General features: G+C 35.6%; 1 protein-coding gene across 2 annotated transcripts in view; it reads left to right on the forward strand.

Annotated features, from left to right (window-relative positions):
• DGKB (diacylglycerol kinase beta) overlaps window positions 1–22,725 on the forward strand; it is a 363,521-nt gene that overhangs the window by 329,204 nt on the left and 11,592 nt on the right. For both annotated transcript variants that reach the window (XM_056338458.1, XM_056338459.1), the window contains 2 exons: window positions 19,828–19,948; window positions 21,839–21,899. In XM_056338458.1, the coding sequence (XP_056194433.1) occupies window positions 19,828–19,948; window positions 21,839–21,899 (182 nt within the window). The remainder of the gene's footprint in view (window positions 1–19,827; window positions 19,949–21,838; window positions 21,900–22,725) is intronic.

Consider the following 22,725-nt stretch of genomic DNA (forward strand, 5'->3'; position numbering starts at 1 on the left):
TCTCTGAATTCTAGTGTTAATCTGTGGAGACAGAAGTGTATTTCCTACCTCAGGCTCTGTTGCAACTCAGTTCAGATGTGAAGATACCCAAGTGCTGTACTGGTCAGGAGCAGAGATAACTTTCTGGTTCTTTACTTTTTTCGCTAAGGACTGCTAGTTAGGGTCCTCATCTAGCAACGATGCCTGGGTTCTGCACTCTCAGCTTACATGTAGCTGAATCCATGTTTTCTGGAATATTTTTTCTGGATTTCTTCCTGATCCCATGACAATTATCTGTCTGCTTACACATTGATGGTCCCCCAGTATGGTGTGGAAACTAGTAGGCACTCTTCTGCATGGCTTAAACCCTGATGGTATCGTCTAGTACCATGAGCTAATCAGTAATTACTGCTGTTGTGGCTATAATTCTCTTTCCTAACTAACGGTAACCTTGGTCCATCAGTGCCCACCCTGTAAAGTGGCTGGAAGGATCAGATCCTAAGTGGAAGGAGCTGTTTAACACTTGTTACTTCCTTATGCAGCCAATGAAGAGAGAGAGCAGCCTAATTGCATATCTTCTTCAGACTTATTTGAGGTAGATCTCTTTCTTGATGAGATGGGCAACTTAGGTGTCTGTTTGTAGAAGGGCTGAAGATGCTCATCTCCTCAGCTCCTTCTTCCTCCAGCCCTCCTGTGCTCCCTGAACAAGGTGCTAGAATTTAGATCCAGTGGATTGCAATCTGTTGTAATAATGAATAAACCAGATAAGTTTAAACAAAATTAAAATATACTGCCTTTTAAAAGTAGATACTGTGACATTAAAAGAATCAGTGTGCCAGGATCCAATAAGCAGTGTTAGTAAGAGGTGACAGGACATGGAAGACAGCATAAGATGAATGATACAATAATAAAGGCACAGCAGATGGCAGTTCTGGTACTAGGAGTACCGTCATGGTTCTCCATAAACTGAGAGAATGAAGGAATTAACATAAAAGAAGAAAAAAAGGAAAATACCAGTAAGTACGTTATGAATTTTGCTAACAGAAAATACTAGGCCAGAAAATACTGGCACTTTCAAGAGGAAGCAAAAGACAGTGATATAAGAGATCTGACATATATAGCAGATTATAAAAAAAGGTAATGCATGTTTAACATAGGAAATGGTCATTGTTATTAAGGGTTTGGGTTGGGAGAAGTTGTTTGGTCATTCTGAATCTTCTTACCCTCTTTTTCTTTTGTGCTGCATAAGTTATGCCTACAGTTGTGTGTCTGGTACTTAAGAAATTATCGGTGCTATTTGCAGATTATTTCCCTTGAGAGTAATTTGTGGGCATGGAAGGGGATAGTGAGTGCTCCGAATTTTCGCTTTTGTTGGCAAGTGTGGCTGTACCTGCTAAACAGGAATAGTCACTTTTCTCTGTTAGATGGCTTATCCATATATCTGCATCCATTTAACATGCCTTGGTACTAACCAAGGAGAAGCAGTAAACTTTTTTTGGAAATACTCATCAAAGTTTTGTGGGGTTCCCCCCTCCCCCCTTCTCCTTCCTCACCCTATGCTCAGATTTGTTTTCTTTTTCAGTATGAAAGCATAGCAGAACAGTGAGTTAATGTTTAATGAGGATCATTTGAAAGGAGTGGTAAGGAAGCAAAAAAATACCTAGAAAAACTAAATATATACATAAATCAGCGGGGCCAGATGATGTTCAGTCAAGGGTTCTTAAAGAACTGTCAGAATAAATTGTGGATCCACTTGCCATAATTCTGACAAGTCATTAAGAACAGGTGATGTACCAGGGGTCTGTAGAAGAGCAAATGGTTTGCCAATTAGTTGTAAAATGGCAGATTGGGCCACCTGGTCCAGCTGTATCTGAGATGTATTTCCCTTAAAGTTTTCCTCCCAGATCTTTATTCCTAGGCTACTGGGTTCACAGTTTGTAACAAAGAGAAATAACGGGAGATTTTTATATAACACAGAAAAGGAAAGAATACACAAACAAAAACAAGCCCCACAAGCTTTGGTCTTTAAACCTAGTTGTACAGTTGCTACTTGTGAAGCTGGCTTTCTTCGGTATTTTTCTTTTTTTCATTTTCAAAGGATCTTTTTATACCTTTTCTAACTTATTTGTGAGCCTCAGCTGTGCTTTCAGCACAGAATCAAGTTGGAGAGATTTAAAAATATAAATGGTCAAAAAGATACCAATATCAATGATTGGTTTGGCCATCACCCAGAAGTAAAATGCTAACTAAAATGCCTTCCATTTTTAAATGAGGGCAATGAGTATGGGAAGTATTTTTATTATTACTGTTCATTTTTAAACATGATATTTAATGTATTTCTACAAGTGATCATTAACACTCATAATTTCAGGTCTTAAGCTGGACTGTCTTACACCAAATGTGAATTTAGACTGCGACAGTTACAATTTGGTTAAACCTAAGGAGGATAGTTAGATAAAGAACTGTTATGAGGTATTTAATATTAAAATTTGATAAATTTTACAGTTAAGTGTCTAATAATTCTTAGGGTTTTCTCAGTGCTTAAGACTGTTTTACATACTTCTATATGATGTATTTAATTTGGTATGGACAAAAATTGTGTTGGGATGAAAGTAAAATGCATCAAGCCAAACATAATCTGTAGCTTTATCAGCTTTTGTTGCAGGGTATGAAAATAAAAATTCAGTGTTGGTCCAACATGCTTCCATATCCATTCAAGTATATACTTGAAAATTACCAGATAGAGGTTTTTGTTTATCTGTTAAAGCTATAAAATATCATGCCAAACAGCTAACTGGATTTCAATTTTTTTATCATCATCCATACAAGAAACTATATGGAGGAATATATAAACATTAGTTTATGTAACTGCTAAGAAGATAGGATGATTTTATAATTTATTTTTTTTTAGTTACAGAAGTCGTTATCTACATGCTTTGTGTATGGCAAAAAGCCATATTAAAAAAAAAAAAAAAAAAAAAGGGAGAGAGCCTGGATGTCTGAGCAGCTGATGTTTGTAGCAAGAGGAAGAGCAAGGACAGGCTTAATTCTGCAAGCAGTATTCACATTGAGTAACATCTGTTCATGTGAATAGTCCTATTGAGCTGCAGGAATACTCACAAGCTCAGAGAAAAGCCATGCTACTGTATACAAGTGCCTTTATGATGGTCAGCCTAGAAAAAGATCATTGGCATTGTCCAAATGAGCAAGGACTAGTCATCTTGAGAAAGATGTGAAGCCTGGGTGCCCAGCTAATAACTGAATTTCAGGGTTTTCCTTTATACTATGAATTTCCTTCATAACTGTCCTCATTCACTCATTCATGCCTATTGAAATCCCCATAGATGGAAAAAATAGTTGTGAACAATAAACTGGCATTTGCAAGAAGGCTGAATGACTGAGCTGAAGTGAGGAACGCTTCACAAATCAGCCAAGGAAAATGCAAAGTAAATCATCAGTCTGCACTGGGGTGGAATTTGTGCTGAACTGGGGAAGGAGCACTGTTTGGTGACACTGCCTAGCACACGCATGCGTGTATGTTCTCTGTGACAAACCTTCCTTGGGAGTCAGCAGTGCAATATAAAGTGTGTAGTTTATACCTTAATCTCATAGATTAATAGTAGCAATTTTTTTTAATTGTCTTCTCTTGCTTATTAATGTATATTCCAGTACCTCCTAAGGAGCCTAGTCAGATCGCAGAGTTACAGGGAACAGAGTACTGCACAAACAGAAAAAGCAATCCATGTCCTGGAGAGCTCACAGCCACCTCTGTGCTTCATTGCTGATCACAGCTGATCATTGATTTCATGTGTGAAACCAGAGCTATTGAAAAAATTTGTGGGAATATATAAGTTTAGGTTTCCCAATTCCCACAAGATCCAGAAGGATCCAGACCTATACCAATTCTAAACAGTTCTGATAATTCAATAGGTACAATTAGACCAGGGTTGTAAATGGGATATATGGCGGCTTTCCTGAAGTTGCATGCCAGTTATATGGTTAACCTGAATGGAATTTTTTCCATATGTCTTTGTCACTCTATGATTAATATTTAAATAAAAATAAAATGGAAGTGTTCAAGTGACCATTTCTTACACAACTGATCTGATATTATATCCATTTAGGAAGTTAAGATATCAAGAACTAGTGGTTGGTTATTTTATTCCCACAGAACTGGCAGGCTTCGGAGCAGATCCCAAATAAAGTTCTATACTTCATATTATTAGCAATAGTCACGATTCCTATGATGCAACCTCAAAACATGGCCCTACTTTGTGGAACAGCAAAAGTAATAGGCAACCTTTGTCTCAGCCTTTACAGCTGAAGTGTTGCAACAAGAAAATCTGTGTGTGATAGGAACTAAACAAAGAAGTAATTTGTTTGATAAACCTTTAATAAATTTTTAACCAACAGCTTTTACCAATTAGAAGATTAAAAATGTAATTGAAAAGAAATGACATGTAGTAGGATTAGATAAACATAAAATGTATATAAAATTCTTATTGTATATGCATGTGGAAAATTCTGTAAATTTACTTTATGAAGTGTTTTATATACACTGACCATAAAAAATATGTTAAAAGAACAATCTTAAGGCTACAGAGTTAGAACTCAAAACATAGAAATATGAATATATGAAATATCCAGACATTCTAACCTTAATTCAGTCTTCTTATTAAGACCACAGTTTCCTGGACTCCATATAGTATGGTATATTGTATTTTCCATGGTAAGTGCCATGAACTTCAGTGTGTATACTGTGCTTTGGTGACATAAAGAACTGTTATAGTAGTGGGGATTAGCATTGACAATATCATATTCCAGGGTGTTGTGGAAAAAAATACCTCAAAACTTAGCAATTAACTATTTTCCCTCGCTGCTTTCCTTTTATCTTCCTTTTTGGTTTTGTTTGATTGTTTTTCATGCTATAACCAAAATACCATTGATTAATTTTATTTTATTCTGAGAGAATACTTTTCCATTGATTCAACAGATTTAGGACTGGGTCCAGTTCTTGTATCTGAATATGAGTTGAGTCAAACTTCTGTTGAACTTTCTCTATGCTTGCTATTGAGAAAATGCTTGTTCTTGGAGTTTGAGTTTGTTTGTTTGTTTGTTTCGTAAATCAGGATGAGGAATCTTAGTTGGGTTTTTCAGATATTAACTGTGTAGGGATGTTTCTGCTCTTCCTTGATGTATATCTGTTGAATTTAACAATACATTTATTTTTCTAATTAAAACAAAATACCTGGAATATTTGATTAGTATTAGGTTTTGTAACAGCTTGGGGTTTTGTTTGTTTCTGGGTTTTTTTATTCAAAAATAATAGTAAAAAAAATAACCCCTGAATTTTAAGCTTAGTTCGACTTGGCAGTTCCCTTTATACTAATTGTATATAAAACAGTTTCTTACAAGTAGTCAAAACACTAATGTTTTTACTTGTACTTTTTAAAGGCTTTTTAACTGAGCATTGCCAGAAATTACAAGAGGCTAATAATTGCCATACACTGTTACAGATGTTTCAGCTTCTGTGGTAAAAACTCAAATAAGATTTTCAAGAATATTGATATTTTTAGCATTTTGTAACTCTAGTGACCGTTATCGAGTAAAGGCCATGAGAAATGAGATATTTTAAAAGTAGCAAATGGCAGCTTTTACAGTTATTAAATAAAGCTTTGATTCATGTGGGTTGATGGCACAATTACAGCATGTTCAGCCCAACTCTTGAAATATGATTAACATAAGCTGATATTGTAGTTAAATATTTAGGTGATGCACAAAACTTTTTTTTTCACATTGATTCCTGATATTGTTGTCATTTTCTGGAAATATCACAAGCTGTATCACACATACCTATAAACCTGGATGAACTCCCTTTTCCTTTAATTTCTCCTGTTCATATAGGGGAGGACTAAAATAATGCTAAATTTTTCATAAGTTTAATATCAATAAATGAATATTTAATGAAAGACAAAAACAGGCATACAGAATAAACTGGTTGCAACAGCTGTGAACAGGTTTTCATTTAGTGCTTACCTAGGACTCTAGACTCACAGAAATTAGATATGTTATAAACAGATGAAAACAGGACTATGAGCATTCATGCTTTATAAGGAAGTCCTTACCCCCCCCCGCCCCGGCCTATAATCAGTCAGTTGTGAGATCTTCTTTCACAACCCCTGAAGCATTGTTCCTTTTCATTTTAGTCAGCCAAAGCAGCTGGGTCTTTATAGCTGCAAAATGTTTGCTCACAACCAACTGCTGTTTTGCATACCGCTTTTCATCACTAGCAAATATTTTGTTTTTCACTATTACTACATGCTTGTCATAACTTGTCGAGGAGCAACGTTGTAACATGTATCCAATTAATCAATGACATCTTTGTGTCTTCTGGCCTGATCCCTTCTGTGATGTATGCCTAAGGGAGGTGTGCACACTGCAGCAGATCCCCCGACTAGCAAATGAGACTGTGTGGACACGAAAGTCCATCTGTAGGACTTCAGCAACAGCATGATCTCCTCAGACCTTGATGGCTTTGCAGTAGTAGATTGAAAGTAATTGACTGGCCAAAATTATTCTAAAGATGTTTTGGAGTGTGATTGAGACATCTCATGACAGGGACACCTGATCCACTTTTGAAATGGCTCCTGAATGACCACAGTCATTTGGCCTATGATAAGATAACCATGTCAGCCATATGGTTTGTAATCTGTTGCCGCAGATCCGTCAAGACTCTTAGGCTGTGATCTCTTCCTACAGGGCAGTGATTCTGATGAGCCTGTGGTGCTACCCTCGTCTAACAGTAATAGCTATAATAATAATAATAATGCATACAGTAAATACAAATTAAACATATGGAGATATGCATCTGATACTGTATGACTGTGGAAGCTCATCAGGCTCCTGACTGCCTAGCCTTGGATACAAGGCTGCCTGGCAATCCCAGGTCCTCTAGACACACAAGAAGTCATAGCTTAGCCGTAGAGCTCAGAAATGGAATGAAGATAATTTCACTACTGTATAATAATACTTTATTTATGAAATATATTTTAAAGTAACCATCCAATTATTTCATTTATGTCGAATTGCAACATGCTTTTTCCAGATGGTGTTTCATATCAGGTCAAAAAATAATGAAGGAATTTGGCATTAGAACTGAAGTAACAAGAAAAGATGAGTAACTAGGGACTGCAAATTTGTTATACCATATTTTTTTCTAAAATCAAGCTTTTAGTATTTTTTTTATTTCTTTGGTTTTTGTCTCTTCCCTGTGGATTTATTTGTTTTATTGCATTTTTCTTGCACCTTGTTAGAAGTTAGCAAAAATAATTTACAATGTGGTGAAACAAACTTCCAGTTCCCAGAGAAGTGTAGACTTGAAATAATTTGTCCTTTCCTTTTTTTTAGATTATTTTATTAGACACATTCAAGAGGTGTAATCAGTGGCTGGGGATGGAAGGATGTGATTTGAAATTGCCAAGAGAAATAAATATTTTTTCACAAACAATTCTGAAGAAATTCCTTCAAAACTCAGTATGTCCCATTTTACTATTGATGATATTTTGTTAGGCCTTCTTAAAATTTCTGGAAAAATAAATCATGGAGAGCTGTAGCTTAGACGTATTAACAGTGCATCATCATGAGTAGATTTTGTTGTCCCAGAATACAGGTGATATTCTTATATTTCCATAGTTCTTCCCCTTTGCCCTGCCTCTTTCTCCCAATCCTCGCTTGGGAACAGCTTCAGCCATGGCTGATGTCATGGTAATGGTGATCAGGCCATTTACTTCTACTTGAACTGGTAGGTTTTGTATGTTTTCAGCTTTACACAATTGATTTCTGAAATCTTTGCCTAATAAAGAATGAGCCTGAGCCACTTAATACGTGGTCATGGTCTCAATGGACTCTGTTGGAATTTCACATATTTCAAAAATTATTAGGATTGGTCTTCAACGAGTATAAGTGACCGGTTCTACATCTCCTAGCTATCATTTCAGCCAGGTGTCTTGGTCTTTCAAGTATTTTAATTCCTCTACCAAATATCATCAATATTTCTATGAATCAGGTATGTCACTTGACATTAAAATGCTCATTTTATTTTGAAGGTAGATTTTTAAAAAGTGACTTTACATGACAATCTAAAATTTCTCAGAGGAGTGGAGGTTCTCAGAGAAATGTGAAGTTGTAGTCCAACTTTAGTATTTTAGAGAGGGTAAGCTTTCTATACAGGCATTTTGAACAGCTTTTCATAGATCAAATATACAATTCTTCCTTTAACGTTTCTTTCTTTCTCAGGGAAAAATGCTCATTTTCCTGAACCATATATTTAGAAAATACTAGTAACTCTGACCTTATGCTTCTATGAAAAGCAAGACTCAAATAAACAATCATTGAGGCTAAGATCCAGGAATGGAAGGATTACAACCTGTCTTTTCTATGCTAGAATTTAAAGCCAGATGTGTAATACAAATAATGTAGTAGAATATGGAAGGAAGAGGAGAGATGATCTAATATATACAGATGCTAGCAGTCAAAATTACTAAAGCTGTACTGAAATTTCCTCTGCACCTGGCACTGAAGGTGTTAGCCATGCCAGTTCAGTCCCCCAACACAGATGTTCTTGTTGTACCACTTCTTATGTGTAACATTTAGGTTTCTCTTTAGCTTGGAATAGCACACATAAATACTGTAATCCAAAGGCCACCTATTTATTAGTGCACCTGCATCTTCTACTTTATTTAATTCCCTTAGTATATTGCAGTCCCCTTGTGCTGCTGATCCTAGCGCAAAGTAATGCTCTGGAAAAGAAAATTCAGCTACTATTACCATGCAGGAATTACAATGATGGAAAATATTTTTCAAAATCAATCACACATTATATCACACAAGACTGAGTTTTCAGGTGGCTAAAATATGTAAATGCAAACCTCCTTGTTGTACACAACCTTATTTATATTGCTTTATAATTAGTATTCTGAAATCACGTACCATAAAGTAGTTACCATAGAGATAGGCCTCAATAAACAGAACACTTAACAGTCATGCTTGAAACACGCATGTAGTCCATTTGATACCACTGAATAACCACGTTTAAATGATTTGTTGGACAGACACCAAAATTAAGGTCCTTTAAAAAAAAGTCTCCTAGCCATTTGTTGAAAGTAATCTGGAAGGTAAAAATTCCAAAACACTGATGAACAGTCTTTTGTCCTTCCAAATCATTTTCCATATGTAACCAAATAGCAACCCTCACACTCCTACTTTCCAGTGTGTTATTGATTATTAAAATGAAAAGAAAACCAGAATTATTTTTTCAAATTCAATTTGAGGTTTGTTCCTTCCATTTTGGACTGAAGGCACGGCTTGTCAGCCTGAAAGGTGTCTTTTCCTTCTGTATCAGTTGGCAGGATGAAGGATATTAACTCTCCCTACAAGTACTGGTGAAAAATATATGGCATATGTTGTGAAAAAGCACATACAATAAAAGTAACAACATAACACAACAGCATGTCCCATCATGGCCCACCTAGAATCCCAGGCACTAAATTAACCGCAGGAGCTTCTCAAGTTCATACGTGTCTGAACTGAAAAAAGAGTAATCCTGTATACATACTGTTTCAGTTTTGGCCTCGATGCTTAGAAAAGGAATTAAAAAAAAGATACATAATAAAGATGAATTAGCGAAGTTGGAAAGTAGAAAGCCTTTCTGAATGGCTGTCCTATTGTAATGCCAGTAAGTAACCAGGAGGCTCGCCCACCCTCTGAAACTGTCTGATTGTAGCTTGTCAGGAATTACAGCAGAATCTCTTTCAGAAACTCCAGATGTGAAGACCACTATTCAGAGTAGGATTGCCATATTCAGGTTTAGCATAGTCCAGTCTGAAAACAACTAAAGTGCATATATTGTATTCATACCATTGTGATCGCCTTATCTGTTCCTCATGTACTTTCTCTTACTCTCCATCGTTCAGAACAAAAATAAGAATGAAAAATGAAAACTAAAATGAGAATAATTCCCTTAGTTTTATAGGTCTCCTATTTTGCATTAAACTCCATGAGGATATATTTTTCTGACCACGTAAAATCTCTCTAAAGACAAATTCAGTAAGGCTCCATGTTTTTAGCTCAGGATCTCAGGATGAGTTAGCTCTGGGCAAGGACTTTGCTTCTCAATTTCTCCAATACCTGAAACATTGTGAGTGGTGTTGTAGTTGAATAGTGTGTGTTCAGATCTTTTTTTAGTAAAAGATTGTGGTTTTCACTTTGTGGCAGAACATCATAACCAAAGAAATTATAACCAGATCCAGTTTTGGTTTATGTTGTCTTTTCTTGTTTGGAATGAAATAAAGTTTGTTTTTTCGATTTGAAACTATTCAGGACCAGAGCACTAAAAATAACTTGAGTCTTGCTACTGTGATACGTGTAGCTGACTCTCGTCTTTTTGTCCTGGAGAAGAAATTTGGAACTCTTCTGTAGTTGTCTTGATCATGGTATGGAAATAGCTTTTCTTCCTATGTGTGTTGTAAATAACTGTTGAGAAAAGCTATTGAAAAATAGCTTGATGTTAGTCATTAATTCTTATAATACTGAAAGGTATAATAAGATTATTTTTTTTGCTTTCTTTGTGATCCTTTGAAATGTCTTTCCATATAAAACACATCAAAGCAGACATTTATCTTTCTTGCAGCACTGTTAGAGGTAATTTTCCCTTTTGGTTTCTCCAGTAACAAAGGTTTTGGCATATTCCAGAACTGCCTTCTTGTAAACTAGTAACAGTGCAAAACCTGAGTTTTTAGCAATGTGTGTAGTTCAGATAGGAAGAAAAATTACTGCAATTGCTTGTATGTAACTAGAGTAGATAGCAGAGACCAAAACCCACAATGACAACTTATGAGAACAGAACAAAGGAAAGTAAGCACAAGGAAAAATCTACTCGCCTACTTGGAGCTCAGTCTTGGAGGTAACAAGCACACTTGTGACCTATTAAGCAATGAGTAAGTAGAGGGTATATCACTTCTGCAGGCTTTAGCCTCCACAAAGGAGCCAACACATGTGGTAACATTAGGGTGGTAGATTTAACAGAAAGTTAACTTTAGATACTCCTGAGTTGACTGAGAATGCTAGGTTGTCTCCCAAGACTCCTTCTGGTGACAACAGAGAAAAAGATGCTCCTCCAGAAAACCAGACCCGTCAGACGCTTCCTCTGAATCACTGTCTGGAGAAAACTCTGAGCTTTCTTCAGTTCTCCATATGTAAGTTCCTAACACCATTAGAATTCCTCTCAAGATACCATCCTTTTATCTGCTTCTTCTGCTGTTCCTGTATCAGGCTTGTCAGCCCTTTGTGAATGTCCTGGAAATCCTAGGCAACCTCAGGCATTTAGTTTAGTGGGAAACTAAATCAAAGCATTCACTGACTGCAGGAAGTTAGGAAGATTGTCTGATATACTTAGATGATACAAATACCTGCTCCAGAGATCACTGTATTTGACTTCACTCAATTGCCTGATGTTCCTTCTGTACAAAGAGAAGGTGTGGACAATGTTTGTAACTGAAACTACAATCCAAAGTGTGATTGCAGCATTTATGTAATTAAATTAACTCTTGTAGTGAGAGAATACGGGCACAGAAACTTAGGAAGACAACCAGCCACTAAGAGCTTGGGAATCTCAGCAAGCTCGTATAGACTATATTGCTACCATCACTGTTATGTTGGTTTTTCTTGTTAGTACCTATCCAGAAAATGACCTTGGATATCTCGGCCATTCTGAAGACTCCTCCCTCAGCTGCAGTAGAAATACATAACCTTGAATACTTTAATACAGGCATTCTAGAGCATCAGAAATGGCTAAAAAATGACCTATGACACATCCCATTGATTTTCAGTATACTTCCCTGGGGTTAGGCTCTTGGTTAACGACTAAAAATTGCTGTCCTTCAAACAAGTATCCAATCTGCATACTGTGATCTCCAAACACCGTGGAACACTACCATGGTAGAGGAAGCAAATGGAATTTGTTCTCAGGAAGGGAAACAGGAATGAAGATCATCTTGGCCGGGGGGGGGGGGGGGGGGGGGGGGAGCGTTCTGAGCCCCTGGACCAAAATTATTACCACTTCAATCAAAAGAAGTTTTAATACTCATGTAAATGGAATGAGGATTTCTTTCTGGTGGATATCTAAAAAATTCTCGTGGATAAATATAGGGATAATGCCGTTATTAGAGCTTGCTACCCTGCAGAAAAGGAACATTTATCCCCTGTTAGTACTAGTCCTCTTAGAAATGTACAAATCAAAGCTGGTTTTTATTGATCAGATTTCTACATTTCCATCAATATTACTGTATTTTTCTTTTCTTGGCTGTGGCATTTTTATAGAGTAATCAAATATCCAATATTACTAGGAGCCATTTAAAGTGAATGCTAGAACTACTAAGGAGTAATTTGAGAATTAGATCTATTTCTGTTAGTTGAAATGATCTTGACTTGCTTATATTGTATTGTACCTGATGCTCAGTAATATGATAGTACCAATACAAATAGAAAGATATCCGGTTTGAAGTTCTTAAATATCTGTTAAAAGTGGTGAGCAGTCCAAGCACATTAAAATTCCATTTTCCCCCATACAAGTGTTTGCGGCAGATGACCCCCACTGATCTTAAATATATTTCTGTATCTGTAACTGAATAGAGGTTTTCCGTACAGCATGTTCTAATGGTACTCTGGCCTTTAGCCAACAAGGCACTGAATAAGGCTATTTTTAAAATACAGAAACTGGGAACAGCTGCAGCAATCAAATTTGATAAAAACAGAGAGGAACTTTGCTTTTTTTTTTTTTTTTATGGTTTGTCCAAGTTTAGACTCCTTTCATAAGAACGGCTTTTGTTCTGTTGGATGAAGGGGATATAAGAGTAACACAGTGAAATCCTTTTGAACAAATAACTTTTAAAAGAATACAGATTAAAATAATAGGGGGCTTTTTGGTGCAGCAGCATGTTCAATGCAATTGTACCTCAAACTATTAAAAGAATAAATCTATAAAAAAAGAATACATTTTGTCTGCCAAGCTTTACTATAAAAGACTTACCCATAATGATCTCCTGAACTAGGAGATGAAACCTCTTGTTTCAAATATTGAACATCTGAACACTGGTATTTGGGAGTAGGTTTTGGGTGGAAGTGATTTAATTTGAACGCTCTGGGGTGGGTTGTGATATTTTTTTTATTATTATTATTATTTTTCTTCTTTTACTATTAATCAAAAAAGTTTTTATGAAGAGCTCTCCTCTCCTTCCCCCTGGTAAGCTGGAAAAAAAAAAATGTTCACTTAAGGAAAAGTTTTACAAAGGCCTTCTGTGCACATTAAAATGTTTCATAAAATGTTTAATTATAAAGACTGATTCTTCCTTGTTTGCCCTCCTCTTTTTTTTTTTGGAAACTTGTTATTCTATGATTAATGAGAGTCAGGAGATGATTATATACACACAAAAAATCCATTACGCAGTTGTAGGCTGAACTGTATCTGTTAAATTATTCCATCTGAGGACAGAGTCTCTGTGCTAGTCTGATGCAAGGCACAAGACACTGGGTGAATTCTGATATTCGCTGAAGTCACTAAGAGTTTTGCCACAGAATTTGAAAGGCAGGATTTTATTGGTTGCTTTAATTTTAAGTGTCAAAAGTAGCAAAAACATGTGTGTGGTTTTGTGTGTGTTTATATATATAGATATATATGAAATATCTGCTTAATTTATTGTCACCATATCTGGGTATCTCACCAGGGTGAAGATTACAGCAGTGATATATCTTCCTTTCTTCACACTAAGAGGCAGGCTTAGCTTGTTTTGTTTTGTTTCAAAACTAGGAAAAAATATGAAGGCTAGAGTAAAGACTTGATTTAAGAATCAATACCAGCATGAAATAGATATATGGCGCCAACAGAGTTTTTTAATGTTTACAAGCGAATTTGGCAATGCAAAATACACAATACTGGGTCAAACACTATAGATGTAGAATTTGATATATCATCCTCTAAGTCAATATTAAAGAGGGAGAATAGACTTTTAAAAGCAGAAGGCTGAAATTCAGGAGTTGCTGATTTATTTCCTGTCTCTGCCACAAACTTCATGTGTGATCTTGGCTAGGTCAGTTCTGCAAACTTATGCTGCTTAACTTTACATGGTAGAAATAATATTATGACTCTTGTGGGTCTACACACAATATATCCAGCTGAATATGGAAGCAAATCTTTTGCAGGACCTAAACTTGTCTGTGTACAATTTTCACTTTGTAAAATGGACATAATATTATTGTTCCCCAATGCTTTTTCTGTTTTATTTGTCTATATTATAAATTCTTGGATATAAGAGCTGTCTTTTATTACATGTCTGTGAATCAGTAACAAAACAGAGCCTTGACATCATCTGGACCTCCAGGCACAACTCTGATATGAACATAAATGTTGAGGCATATGTTACTCCAGGTAACAACTTCTCTAAATAAAAGCATAAACAAAACCTAGGATGTACAGATTGCTCTTGATTTATTATAACCAGGAATCTAGAAAAAGCCATTCATTTGGAATCAGGAGAATACATCAAACTGAATACATTTTTAGCATTTTATACAACAGCAGTCCCTATCCATGCATATGGAAGCGACCCCACATTCCTGCATAATGGGTAACTGTAGATTTAAAACATGCTGTGTTCTAGGAAGATACTGAACAATTCATGTGGTGCAGAGCATCAAGCTCAGGAGTTTTTCAAGGATCCTCTGGCATTATACCAGTTTTCAAATTGTTATCCAGTATTTTAACTGGAACCAAAAAATTTCTAGTGTGATGATTGCTAGGGTTTGATTACATTTAGTAAGCCATGGAGCCCCTTCTCTTCGAAGACAAACTGCTGCCAGAGACAGATTTACCACTGACCAGCAGTGTTTTTATGCAAATGTGCCTGAGTGAGTGCAGTAACCCCAAGTTATAATAGAGTCATTCAATCTCTTGCCAAGACAGCAATATTTATAAATTGCAAAGATAAATTTGATATCAAAACCAGTTCCATTACAGAGGGAAAGTTCTCTATGTAAATCAGTATTTCTAATCACACCATGCTTCTTCCCACCCCCTACCCCATTTTGCTTTCCTTGCTTTATCTTCATAGATGAATTCTAAATGTGTTTTTTCTCTTCTATGTTCACTTTGAATATTGAAGCATTCAGCTAATGCCAAGCTAATGGATAATGTAAACACGCTACGAAACTTTAAAGTCTCCAAGAGTGTTTCTTCGTGCCTTGGGGAAGTGCTATAAAGGGCTTATATTGCTGTACAGTGTTTTGTCTGCTACTTGTGCAAGTTTCTGTTTGGACTTCTCTTTCTCCTGCTGCCTGATGGGAAGAAATGGGCAGTCATCTCCCTAGTGACTTTATCTCCCCATCGGGAATGAGTGCAAGGGGTCAGATGCCCCTCTGCATGCTAGTCACCATCTGCTGACAGCAGCGCTCTCCCGGGAGAGCTGGCTTTGTTTACTGACAGGGCTAATATGAGGAGACACGTGAAGTACTTTGGTTTGTGGAAGAGGGCAGGAGAGGCATGGTGCTGTGAAAACATTCCCACACACTCTAATGGCTTATTCACATAGAAAAAAAGTGACAGCCTTCAGCTCTTTCACACAGCTCAAAGTAGAACAAACAGACTCAAGAACCCCAAGGCACCGGTCAAAAAACACTTTCCTAATGCATTAATACTGAGATGTTCTCCATGATAGCTTACCTATGAGACTCCAGCTCATAGGTATTCATTTAGGCAACTAAATGATCTGGCTAGATTGAAAACTGTTCGGTATCTTGTAGTTGCTGCTGTTCGCTGTTGGCTACTGAATTCTTTTCGAAAATCTAACCTTCATTTTCTAAACCTAAACCTCCTAAAACTGGTTATAACAGGTGAAGCATGCATTTGGAGCATTTTATTAGTATAGTCACCAATTGATTGTTTTCAGAATAAAATCCGTAGAACAGATTAAAAATACAACATGCTTAAAAAGCGATGCTTTTTTTACTCCGTAGTTGGTGGAGACACACAGAGGTGCACACACAAGTGTGTAACTTCAGAACAAAATTTAAGGATCAAAAAGAAGTGATTTTCTGAATTAGGTCTCTAAAACAGTTGGGATACATGTCATGGAAAAGTCCGCGTTATAAGCTGTTAAAGTGATGAATGATGTTTAGCAAACAGCAGCATTCATTATTCTGGTCTACAATTTGTAAGATGTATAAGCAGACAACAAAAGCAGTGATAATCGGTCAACCCACAAGTTCACGTAGCTCAGTATCTGACCTAATGCCAGCCTGCATCGCATGATTAGAAATAAAGAATAATAGAGCGAACATACAGTGATTCTTCCATTAAGACATCCTACCAAATATGTATTAATTTTGATTTAGGGGATTTCAAAGTCTAGAATGGCATCATGGTAGAACAAAGTATTAAGTAAAAAGAATTTTCTGCTTGTTCTAGAACTGCTGTGAAACTGCTTAGCTCTTGCATTTTGAGAAATAACAAATTATAATACTGTTTTTGCCTACTCCATGACACTCATTATTTTCTCATCTTTCCTCCATTCATCTCCTCACTTCATTAAGGGTCCTAGTCTAATTTGTTTTCATACAGAAGCTGCTCCCTATTATTATCATGTTTGTTCCTTTGTCATTTCCAGTTATTTTATATCTTCCTGTGCATTGCTGAGTAGACTGGAACTACAAACTCCATACTGTATGGATGAACCAATCATAATATTTGATGATATTTGATCACTGTTGAGCACTGAACTGACATTTTCATAGAAGTAGCTACAGTAATTCCATAGTGTTAATTTCTGCATGACAGTATTAATTGCAGCCAAGCAAAAGAAATACACGTATATATATGGACATATAAACACAGACACGCCATACTTACTTTCAAATGTAATATATACGCATATAATAGTCTACACATCTGTAGTTAGCTATGTCATATGCAGTTATCTCTGTTTTTCCTCATGGACATTAAGTTACATGTGATTAATTTTCTGCCTTTGTATAGCCCCATTACTTAGTACTGTAAAATTTCTCTTTTTTTTTTTTTTTTTTTTTTTTTTTTTTATAATTGGCTTTTTTCTTTACTTTGAACCGTCAGTAACTCACTATCTACTTCTATTTCCAGATTATTTAGGGGTTTATGTTGAGCAGCACAGAGGCCAGCACAGATCTTTCTGAGAAATCAGTGATAACCTTCCATCAGAATGGAGAATGACTCTTTTCCTATCTTTTAATTTAATAGAAGATCTGATCTCTTTGAACAGAGCTAAGTCTCTTTCAGAATCTTTGGTGAGGACCTTTTAAGAACAAATGTAATCATTGATGTCTTGACCCTTTATATTCAACCCGTGTACTTATAGCCATGTAGCATCTTTAAAGAATGGGACTATAATACACACTCCATTTTTCACTTTTGCTCACTCTTTGTTGTCAAAGTCAATATACCTCAAGGATTTGTTGAAATGGATATGACTATGCAAAAGCATAAGGTCAAATATATTAGCAAAGGCAAGAGCGTGAACTAACCCTAAACTAATAATTGCATGTTACGTTTGCTTTAGCTTACTGCTTCTGAAGCAAGTTTATGTCTAATTTAAGTTTGATTCTAAAAATATTCATATTTTGCCTAAAATAACCCCAACTTGGGAATATGCCACTGCAAATGCAAAGTTTTTGAAGTCTGTGAAGGCTTCGCTTTTTTGGTAGATAAGAGTATTGTTCAGTTCCATCTTTCAATACTTAACATACCACATTTTTTTTAGATGTGTGGTATAGATCAAAGGGCAGGATTTGGCCCTTAGTTACCTGCTGTTACTGGCACTAATCTCTCAGCTATTGAAGAATGATGCATCAAATTTATATCACTGCAGATGTCAGTATTCTGAATCTTGCATATGTTGCCTGAGCTGTCAGTAATAAAAATCTGTTCTTAATTATTCTTGCCTTTAAAAAATAATAATTTTCTAATAACCCAGTGAATAGGAATTTGATGTTTTCTTTAGCTGGAAACATTTTAATGATTTAGTACATCTATAAAGGTCTGTGTGCTTTTATAATATAATAACTTTTGCAAATGAGTATGACTTTCTCATTGAAATCCTTGGGGCTATCAAGAAAAGCAGAATTTGTTTAAATCTGAGTTAAGTTTAAAAGTGGGTAACTTAAGGAAAACATTTCAGGAGAAAAACAATTCAGCAGAAAGCCAGACCTACAAAATTGGGTTTACATGTGTTACAAGGATGCAAACTATAAAAATGCATAGCTAAAATTAATCATATCATATATTTTTAACCTTTGTCCATCTTATTTTTTTTTCCTTAACAGGAATGAATAGAGTTTATTTTTACTTCATTAATATTATATGGAACCGATCTTACTGTGATGAGAAAATGAAAATAACAAAGAATAGTAAGAAATATAAGAAGATAAACAAAGGCTTTGGATTGTATCAGGTTTTCTGGTTGGAAGCAGAATAATCCAAACCACAAATCCTATTTACTTTTAATACTTAAAACCACCACACACACACACCCCCATCACAGTACTTCTTTCAGTTAATTACCTTCACTGAAAGCCCAGAGAAGTGAGCAGAAGAGACTCTCTTTGAAACTTTGGTCTGGCCTCATAGATATGATAATTAGCATTAAATTCTACCTTCATTAAAGGTTGAAGGGTTTAAAATGTACAAAGAGTAATGCAGTCTCCTTTGTTTGATGTGATGATAGACTAACATTTTGGCTCATTGCTGTGCTTCACTGAATAACGTACCTTTTGGAAACATGGATATTAACAGCCATTCTATAAAATACATCTACAGCTAAAAAAAAAAGTTTCTTTTTCTTGTCCATTTGGTCTTGGCAACATGTATTTAAACAGGAGAATATAAGACATTTCATATAAAACACCTTAGCTGATTCTGGATATTTCATTACCTTGCTTGTTTGCTTCTCAAACCCGACTGCTACATTACTGTTTAGGTTTCTGGTTGTATCTCTGTTTACATCTGAGATTCTAGATAAAATTTGTCTTTGCTCCTTGAAGTCAAGCATGCTAACATTTATTTTGCCAGGCACATTATTTATTTAAATATTTTTTTAAGTTTTATGCCAAAATGATATGTAGTGAAAAAGCAGTGTGAAAAAAACATATGTATCTGGGTGTAAACAAGCACTACAAAGTTTAGGAAAGCTAGATCAATAGCTGCTGATATAAGGTATGTTTTTGCCCTTTTTGCATTGAAACTGTGCACTAATTGAGCCAAAATCCAATGCAAAAAATAATATGTGGTCTCATAATTAAGGATACAATAATGCATGCGCGCAAAGGCTGAATACCTGTCATCTTGAAAGTGTTGTATAGAAGAGAATCCAATACAGTCTGGACCACTGACTTTTCTTCTTTAATGGACAATGGACAGCATAAATTTCTAACCTGCAAACATCTCATCCTATGAGTGTCAGGTAACCTAAATGAAGGAGCCTGTCCTATTTTCTCATGTAATAAGATTATTTGTTCAATATTTATGTGTTAAAATAAACCATGGATATTGTTGTTGTATTTTAGAATCATTTTTTGTCAGGATATTTCAGAATGTTGTGACAACAGACCCACATGTGTCCAACCTTAAAGCTACAATCACTTTTGGGGAATCATTTTTGCCAGTTCTGGTCTCCACATCTTTTATTATCAGCTGATCTGACAATTCCTGCTAATCAGGATGACCACTGTCAAATTACTGTCTAGATAAAATGTGGCTTATTTCAACTTTCGCAGATCTAAGTGACCAGCTTATGGAAGTGGTTGGTCTGGAAGGAGCCATGGAAATGGGACAGATATACACAGGTCTGAAAAGTGCTGGAAGACGGCTTGCTCAGTGCTCATCTGTTGTCATCAGGTATCACCAGCTTTAATTTGCACTGCGTTGCTGTAGTGAAACAGTAAAGTTTTATATATCATCAGTTCACTTTCTTTAGTAGTTTAATAGTCATAATTACTGTACTTATTTCTTGTGAAAGTATCATTTTTGTATGTGAAATATATCTGTGCCATCTATATTTTTATGCCCATACATCTTCATTCCTTTAAGTGTGTCAAAAAACTAGGAAAAGTGTATTTACATTCAGTCTTCACATATTGTATTCAACTGTCATTTCATCCTATGAAAAAATGTTGTCAAGCAGTTGGAGCAGGAGGAGTAAAGCATGAATATCTTGGGGTTTATTATTGACGTACACTCCGTGCAGTTTTGAGCAAAAGGTCATTTAACATTACTTTGACACATTTTAACCCATTTACAATGCATACCTCACCAGGGAATAGTAGCATGTAATTAGTATTTGTAAAGCGCTTTTTTGATCTGTAGAAGTCAAAGTGCTCTGGTTTTAATTTATTTGTTATTTACTGAACACTGACAAGTCACTATTATTAAATATGTCGGCATGTGTAAGCCACTAATGGTGGAGCACCCTAATTTAGTTGTGCTTGTCATTGCTATGCTAAAAGTGACCAGAACATTCAGAATAGCGGAAACTTGGATTAGGACTCAAGAAGAAAATAAGTATTCTAACTTTTGGATTAGATAAGGACTGGAAAAGGTAGAGATGGTCAGCTCTTCCTCAGGAAGAATTTCTCATGAAGAATTTTCCAAAATTTTAATAAAATTATAAGCCCCAAAAGCCTAAAATTAGTATAGAACAAAGAGCAGCAATAAAAGCAGGATTTGCCAAAGTGCCTGGCATATTTTTGAGACTATCTTCAAGGACTGAGTGATGTTGACTTCAAAAGTACTTTCTCATGTAGATAAGGAAGAGAAAAAAGTTCACAGAATTATTACAACTTCTCTGGATACCAAGAGATATTTTTTCTAATCCCACATCAGCAGGACCACAACCGCAAAAGATTCAGAACCCTTCCAAACCTATAAAGTGAGAGTTCATTGAACATTACGGCCATAGATGACAGTTGGTTGTTTTCAAATAATGTCCGAGCCAGAATTTCCATTGACCAGTATCAGTGCTCGGTTGACTCATTTTTCCATTATTAGATTTATTCACCCTATGTTATTTCTAACAGTCTTGTATGGAAACTATTATAATGCAGAAATATAAGGTTGGAAAAGACCCCAAAAGATCATCCTTTTTTTCTTCTTTTCTTTTTCATTTGTCTATACTGTTCTTAATGTGGTATCTGAAACTAGACAGGGAACACCAGCTATAGGTTTATGTTAAAATCAGTGCCCCTTTACTAACAATTTAAATTTATAACATGGTAAAGACTCTGAATATAGTATAACTGTCATGTTATGTGACTACTCTGTCTAACCTAGAGTTAAACACAAGTGCAAAAACATATTTTATGCTTCTAAGAAATTGTTACGATAGAGCTAAAATTTATTTATTTCCTTTAGAATTGTCAGTCTAAGTTATAAAATATAGCAGAGGTTGCTTTGTCTCTTCAGTTAATACGGTTTATTCCTGAAGTTCTTGCGTAATTCATTCTTTATTTCACAAATTACAAACTATTCTCCCTTGAGAGAGCAGTGTATTACTTGCATGATGTGTGAACGTTTGCAATGTTTTTGCTTTGTGTGTTGAAAATCAAACTGAGTCTACTAAGTGACTAGGTTACTTTTGTAAGCATGTTTGGTTGTACTGGAGATTACGTAGAAGCTTAGGGATAAATCAGGTTTATATTTGTGTGCCATCACATATATGCCTCCTTAATAAATATATTTATCAATGTTGTCCATTTACTGTTTCTTATACTATGAAATATATCCCTTCAGGACCAGCAAGTCTCTGCCTATGCAGATAGATGGGGAACCTTGGATGCAAACTCCTTGCACGGTAAGGGTACTGTTATCTCTGGGAAGAAGGCTCAGCAAAAAAAAAAGAAAAAAAGATTAGGAACCTTTTATCAATGAGTAAAAAAAATTACAGTAGACAGAAAAATAAACTGATTTATTTACTTCCACTTCTTTTTTAGTGATAGAAAGAGAATCTTTTGGTTTAAAAGACAACCATTGTCATCAGCATTAACTCAATTTACTTAAGAACGTTTTCACATAGTTACTATATAGTTCAACACTCACTGCATTTTCAGTTTATTGTGCTGTTTTTTCCCAAAGGTTAGGATGGAATAAAAAAACATTTATTTCAAAAATTTGTAAAAGACGCAAAGGGTGCAGTCCCAGCATCCCTTTATCCAATGTGATCACTTATTTATGATGTTTTATAAGATTTCTTGTCAGTATTGCGGAGGAAAAGCCAATGTTGGTTTTGATGCTGAAATGTATAAAGTAACTAATTATTATGTAAAAATTTAGGAAGATTTTCCATTGTGCTTTTGAGAGTTCATATCAAGGAGGTTTTATTTAAAGCTCAAGTCTTGACTGCTGATTGAATTATACAGTGGAATTAATATTTCAAAAATCCTTACAGTTTAAAGGAGAAATGAAGGAAATTACATAGTCTTTTGTTTCAGTGCCCACACATATGAAGTGAGAGCAGGCAAACAGCAATTAGGATAGGATAGGCTAGGCTAGGCTAGGATAGGATAGGGAGGAGCTTGCTCAGAGGAGGTTCTTTGTGTAATTGTTTACAGGCAAGACGAGAAAGGTATATCTCTAAGAACTCTCAATTTTCATCTCTCTCTGAGCATTTGGAGAAGACG

The sequence above is a fragment of the Falco biarmicus genome, chromosome 4 (assembly GCF_023638135.1).
Source record: "Falco biarmicus isolate bFalBia1 chromosome 4, bFalBia1.pri, whole genome shotgun sequence".
Lineage (NCBI taxonomy): Eukaryota > Metazoa > Chordata > Aves > Falconiformes > Falconidae > Falco > Falco biarmicus.